General features: G+C 62.3%; 1 protein-coding gene across 3 annotated transcripts; it reads right to left on the bottom strand.

Annotated features, from left to right (window-relative positions):
- Window positions 1-529: 529 nt before the first annotated feature.
- Window positions 530-4,654, bottom strand: ELF3 (E74 like ETS transcription factor 3). 3 transcript variants are annotated; one of them, XM_045298148.1, is made up of 9 exons: window positions 4,559-4,654; window positions 3,982-4,152; window positions 3,549-3,770; window positions 3,232-3,327; window positions 2,962-3,075; window positions 2,758-2,850; window positions 2,535-2,651; window positions 1,667-1,862; window positions 530-1,161 (listed from the first exon to the last, which is right to left on the bottom strand). In XM_045298148.1, the coding sequence occupies exons 2-9, from the start codon at window positions 4,142-4,144 to the stop codon at window positions 1,047-1,049; spliced, it is 1,116 nt and encodes a 371-aa protein (XP_045154083.1). In that variant the 5' UTR covers window positions 4,145-4,152; window positions 4,559-4,654; the 3' UTR covers window positions 530-1,046. The 3 variants fall into 3 exon arrangements, with proteins under 3 accessions (XP_045154083.1, XP_004699860.1, XP_045154084.1); XM_004699803.2 differs by having other exon boundaries at window positions 3,982-4,148; XM_045298149.1 differs by having other exon boundaries at window positions 4,489-4,570.
- Between the last annotated feature and the right edge of the window lie 1,448 nt (window positions 4,655-6,102).

Genomic DNA, 6,102 nt, shown 5'->3' with positions numbered 1-6,102 from the left:
GCACGTGGCATGGAGCAGTTGGCATAGAGAAGGCTGTCAACAAAGGTCAGTTCTTCTCTCTACAAGACCCTAACTCTGACTCCATGTCAGACAGCATAAGCTCTGGTTCCAATCACAGCCAGCCTGGCTGCACTGCGGAACCATCTATTCCACAAGGCCAGACACACAATTCCAGACTTCTTGGGTCCAGCCCCAGCCTGAAAGTGGAAGCAGGCCCAAGGAGCAGCAGCAGCAGGACTGGGCGTGGGTCCTCGGCTTGTGAAGCTCAAATCCTTGCTGTGTGGAGCCTCTTGCTCATTGGTAAGTCCTCCCAGCCCCCCGCCTGCCAGGGGGTGACGGAGCCCCCAGTACATCTGCTGTTGCCCTACTGCCTGCCTCTCTCCTGAAGCCCAAACTTTAGGGCACAGACAGCGAAGACAAAGGTTAGAAAAAGCCAGGAAGGCACTTTTATTGGAGGTCTCTGCCTCTGTCCACAAGAACCCCACCCTGAGGGTCCTGCCGTCACCCACCCCTCCCAGCCCAGCCCAGGGCCTTGACCTGCCTGCCAGTCTGGCCACCGGTGCTCGGTGGGAAAGCAGTGAGGGGACTTGTCTTAGAAAAAATAGATCTCTATGTATATCCAACATATTTATAGCACATAAATTAGGGAGGGCTCTGACCCCCACCCTTGGAGTCCTCACAGGCACGCAGAGGCAGGTGGAGACCAGTGCAGGGACGTCGCAGGCGGACCTGGCCATCTCCTTACACGTGCAGCTCTCCTGGGGCCTCCGGGCCTGCCAGGCTCAGTCCGCCATCCGCAGGAGGAGGGCGCCGCCCTTGTAGCTAGAGAGGCCGCAGCTGGAGCCAGTTCAAACCATAGGCCTTGTAATTCCAATGGGAGGGCAGCACGGAGAGGCCACAGGCCCTGCCTCCGGACAGTGTCCGACACGGATAAACCAGCACTTCAGCTTCTCTCCCCAGAAGCGCTCGGGGGAGCGCGCCCAAACCGGGGTGGCCACCACACCCGGCCGAGTCCATGCGCTTGGTCACGGGTCTCATTCGCACCCTCAGTTCCGAGTCCCGGTGACCTCGTCCTCCTTCCAGCCGCTGGAGTTCTTGCCAAACTTGTAGACGAGCCTCCGGCCGTCCACCCGCTCCAGGATCTCCCGCTTATAGTAGTACCTGGGAGAGGAGAGGGGAGGTAGGTCTCAGGCAGGGTGCTGACGCCTCTCACCTGTCCCCACGGACCCTGGCCCTCGGGGGTGCCGCCTTCCTGAAGTTCCCTCCTCTCTTCTTCCCATGCTAACACACCGGCAGCTGTGGCTAATGCGCTCAAAGCAGGCGTTGCAGGCCGGAGTTTACAGAAGGCTTCTGCAGGCTACGCACTGACTCCAGGAGATCCCTTAATCCGAAGCAGTAGTACCACCAGTGCGCGTCCAGCCAATCCCCACTCACAGCGCCCACTGTGGGTCAGAGAAGCACTGAGCCCCACGGGGCCCTTAATGGCCAATTGGAAGCCGGTCTCCAGGCCTTTCTGCATCCCTCCACCCTGGCGGCTAGCAGCCAAGCGAGTTAACCGCTTGCCCCCGCGGGACTGCCTCCGCGAACTCGGCAGGCACCGCGACCTTGTCTCTCCACCAGCGTTGGTTGGCAGAGGCCTCTGCTGGTGGTGCGGGCGGCGGCTCACCTCATGGCCCGGCTCAGCTTCTCGTAGGTCATGCTGCTGTTCTTCTTCTTCTGCCCCCAGAGCTGGGCCACCGCCTCGGAGCGCAGGAACTTGAAGACGCCCTCGTGCCTGTTCTCCCACTTCATGAGGCCCTCGTTGAGCTCGGGGTGGATGAGGATGTCCCGGATAAACTCCCACAGGTGGGTGCCTCGGGGCGCTGCAGAGCCCAGGTGTCCAGGTCAGGGGAGCCGGGGCTGGGCACCGTGTGACCGCAGCCCTCCTCCCCCTGGGTGGGCGCGCCAGGATGACTGGAAGGCATCTCCCTCCACGAGAGACATTTTATTCTCTCAAACCTCTACCGACTGTGGGGTTCAGGGAGCCAGTGACTGAGATACACTGGTGCCCCAAGGTGCGCCTAGTGCCTTGGGGACCGTGGTTAAAAAGCCCCCAGGCCAAACTGGGAAGAGCTGGGGCAACAAGCAGAGGTGCACAAACAGGACAGAAAGAGCTGGTTGTGTGCGTGAGGCATCAAGCAGAGGGCAGCACCCCGGGCTTTACAGCAGCCCCCCAGGGGCTCTGCAGGGCTGGCCCCTCTGGGCTCAAGCTGGCTTTGGTGGCTAGAAGGATTGCCTGCTCCTTGGGCCCTAACAGGAGCCACTGGGGGGCCCTCAGCCCACTGGGGGCTCTTCACGTGTTCCTCCTCCATCCACTCCTCCCCTGACCCCCCCACCCCCAGCCTCAGTTTCCCTCTGCTCAAGGGCCACCCAGCCAGGTGTTCAGCTCTTCTGCACGAGGGACGAGGGACGGAGAACCCAGGGGGAGGGATGTCCAGTGCGCCCTGCCTCCACCCTGTGGACCGGCTCAGCTCTGCGGGCGCCCGGGAGCTCACCGTGCTTGGCCTTCTTGCCCTCCAAACACTCCCGGGACTCCTTGCTCAGCTTTCTTGGCCGACCCCGTTTTCTCTTCCCGTGCTTGGGGTCCCCCCTCTTGTAGCCCATGAAGTCATCTGTGGGGAGCAGGGGCGCTCAGTGGGGAGGGTCCGGGGCAGGTGCTGGGAGAGCAGCCTCCCAAAGGGACACCCCCTGGGGGCACAGGGGCCTCCCTGAACTGACCGCTGGGAAAGAGCTTGCTGCCGTCAGCGGGATCCAGGTCCACGTCACTCCCACTGGAGTCCGAGGAGTGGGAGCTCTGGGGCGTGCTGGTGCCTGGGGGAGGGGGGCGCAGGCGGTGAGGATCCCAGGACCCGGGTGCCCCAGCTCTCACAGGCTCCAGCCCAGGCAGGCTGGACTCCGGTGGGTGCTGCGAGGGGCTCTCACCAGCAGTGGAGACATCCGAGCTGCCGGGGGAGGGGGCTTCGAGGCCGTGGCTGTTGGGGCTGGGGTAGTACGGGCAGTCTTCCAGCAGCTCCTTGACCAAGGGGCTTTCCTGGTCTGGGTGGGAGAGGGCAAGGTTCAGAGAGACGCCAAGGACCAGGCAGGACAGGGGAGGAGCCCACGGAGGTCTGATGTGGCTAGTTTGAGGGGAGAGGGCCTGGGCAGGTTGCTGGGGAAGTAACTCTAGTTCTCAGGGAGGGGCAGGGCTCTCACCGAAGGGGCCCGAGTCTCCCAGGGTCTCCTGGAACGCCATGCCATCCTTCTCCAGAAACTCAATGATCCAGCTGAGCTCGTCAGAAGAGCTAGCGGCTGTTGGGGAAGGAAGAGGAGGTCAGAGGGGCAGTTGGAGCCGTGGTGAGGGGGAGGGCGCGACACACTCCTTCCCCCCTGGGGTTCCTCCCTGTGCCCTTTGCTTTGGTCTTCGCCCATGCCAAATTCTGCTGGGCCTTCATGAGCAGGGGGCCCGGGGGAGACACAACCCCCTTCCCACTCAGCTCCTGGGCCCCCCAAGGACCTGGGCCTGGACTCACTGAGCTCCCGCAGCTGGGCATGGAGATGGTCCCCCAGAGGCCCGAACACCAGGCGCAGCTCCTCCAGGGCGCAGCTGCAGAGTGTGGCCCCGTCCATGTCGCACCTCGAGAAGTCAATGGAGCTGGCGTCGTACTTGTTCTTCTCCACCTGGTAGCTGATCCAATCCAGAACCTGGGCCCTGGACCAGAACTGGGGCTGCTCCCCCAGCCAGCTGGCTTTCTCTGCAAGGGGCCAGGCACAGCGACCTGGTCAGCCCAGGCCACCTGGGAGACCCTCTAAGCTCCCTTCCCAGCACCCAGCAGAAGCAGGAGACTCTGGGACTCTGACTCCCAGAGAACCCTCCTGAGCCTCCTCCCTGCACAGCACCCATCTATCAGAAGGACGCTCAGCTGGCCCTCACCCACCCCCAGACCCCAACCCTGCGAGACCCACCTGTGCCCTCCAGGGACATCTGTGTGTTGCCCAGGGCCAGCACCAGGTCACTGGTCCCAAAGGAGGCGGCAGGGGGAGCAGACGCCAGAGCAGGGTCCTCCGAGCTGTACATGGCGCTGAAGTAGTTGCTAAAAATGTTGCTGATCTCACAGGTTGCAGCCATGAGCCTACCTGGGGAAAGGAGGGGAGGCCGGTGAGGGGCTGGGCTCCTTGCCTCCGTTCTGCTCTGGTCAAGCCCGGGGCAGGAAAGGCTGCTGCCTAGGTCCCCTCCCCCAGGGTAGGAAGGTGGGCACGGCTGGGGTCTCTTCCAGAAGGGCACAGGTCCTCCTTGCAACGGGTCCCTCTTCAGTCCCAGCCTGGGGCTGACAGTCACCGTGTCCGTGCCAGAAGCCACCCGTCCGCTCGCTATCCGACCTGACCTAGCTCGGCACATCCCCGTGCGGGCTGCTCCCGCAGAGCACCCTTGGAGCACCCGCGGAGCAAGCAGGTTCCAAACTAGAAACGCACCAGCAGATCCCGCCGTTTTCTAGGGGGCAGACGGCAGACCCTTGGGGTGACAGATCAGCTGGGGTCCTACCAGAGGTGTCCAGGTGGAGGTGTGGGCACGGCAGGCTAAAGGGAGAGCAGCAGGCAGGAGACTAATCCAGGCGCCCAAGAGCTTGCCAGGTAGCGCTGAGGAGGCTGGCCGGGTTTACCCCTCCCGCCTAAATAGTGTCAGCTCCTCCCCTGGCGGAGCCTTTATAGTGAGCTTCCCGGCGTAACCTGAGCCAGTGGCTCATTGGACAGAGGGGATTTCCTGGCCTTTACACTGGGCTCTTGGCCCCAGGTGATTTGCATATTATGTGCCACTTGGCCCGGATCCTAGCAGGAGGTGCTGGGAAATCAGGCCCGGCTGGTTTAATGATTGTCAGAGTCTGTAATCCCACACCCTCTGGGGTTGGGCACAGGGCACGGGCCTGGGCCTGGGCCTGGGTGTCACTGGGGTGGGCAACCCCTGCCTCAGAAAATTCCTCTTGGGGGTCAGTCCAGGGATGGCAGGGGAGGGCAGAGGGGGGCGGAAGGGTGGGGCGAGATCTGGCTGAAGTGGGTCAAAGTTAGAGCTGCTACTTGTCCTGAGTGGATTCTGACTGACCACCCGAGTCTGTGCCCCACGGGGTTTCCCAAGCTGTGCCCTCTGGGAGGCCTGGCTCCACGAACTGCTTCCAGTGGGTTTGAACCACCGGTCTTTAGGATCATGGGTAAGCGAGTAACTATTTGTAAACACACACACACACACACACACACACACACCCCACCACTACCCCTGGGACTCCCTGCTAGCCCTAAAGGGGGATCTGAGGACAAAGGAGCATGCTAGAGAGAGGCTACTGAGGCTTAGGAATTTCCCCCTATGAAAGAAACCCAGGATTCTGGTGCAGGCTGGGAGGTCTAACACCAACCAGTACTCCTGGTAGGTAGTGTTGGAGAGGCGGGGTGCCGGCCTAGCCCCGGGCCTCCAGTGCTCCCACTTACAGGGCCCACTCACTGGTTTCCACTTAGTTGGCAAAGCCTTGGCAGCTTTTTCCTGCCTGAGCCCCACCAGCCCGGCTGGGTTTCCGCAGCCACGTGGGGGAGCCGCACAGCTCTCCCGTGGCTGCGTGGCTGCGTGGCTGGGGGCTGCTGGAGGGGCTGCATGCCCACAGGCCCCTGAGCCCTTCCCAGCAGCTCCCCCATCTAGGCACCTCTGCTCCGTTGACCAGCTCATTTGCTGCCCTCTAGTGGCCAGAAACCTGAGTACCTGGGTCACACCGTTCAAAGAATCAAACCATAATCATTCTTTACCGGGCATATTGGCGGTATTCTATTTAGTTTCTGCTCCCCCTCCCCGCTCCCAGCCTGTAAGGGCTGCACAGCCACCCCATTTTACAGGTGAGGGACTGCAGCGTGGGGGGCCACAAGGCTGGCCTAACCCCAGGTGTGTTGACACCTCCTGGCGTTAGAAGCTGTCTTGGAGCCCCAAGACAATCATGTGCCTTCCTATGGGCAGAGCGAGGCCTCAGGTGTGTGGCCGAGACAAGGACCCACAGAGCTGGGTGTCTGGAGCCAGGTTCTGCACTCCAGGCCCCCACCTGTAAAGTGATT

The sequence above is a fragment of the Echinops telfairi genome, unplaced genomic scaffold (assembly GCF_000313985.2).
Source record: "Echinops telfairi isolate 266 unplaced genomic scaffold, ASM31398v2 ScPeMD7_7424;HRSCAF=8462, whole genome shotgun sequence".
Taxonomy (NCBI): domain Eukaryota; kingdom Metazoa; phylum Chordata; class Mammalia; order Afrosoricida; family Tenrecidae; genus Echinops; species Echinops telfairi.
Note: the sequence above shows the minus strand (reverse complement) of the source record. Positions and strands in the feature narration are given on the sequence as shown.

Coding starts and splice junctions, on each gene's coding strand:
- ELF3 (XM_045298148.1), bottom strand. CDS start 4,144: ATGGCTGCAACCTGTGAGATCAGCAACATTTTTAGCAACTACTTCAGC. Junction 3,771..3,981: donor GATGTCCCTGGAGGGCACAG/GTGGGTCTCGCA, acceptor GGCCCCTTGCAG/AGAAAGCCAGCTGGCTGGGG. Junction 3,328..3,548: donor TGCCCAGCTGCGGGAGCTCA/GTGAGTCCAGGC, acceptor CTTCCCCAACAG/CCGCTAGCTCTTCTGACGAG.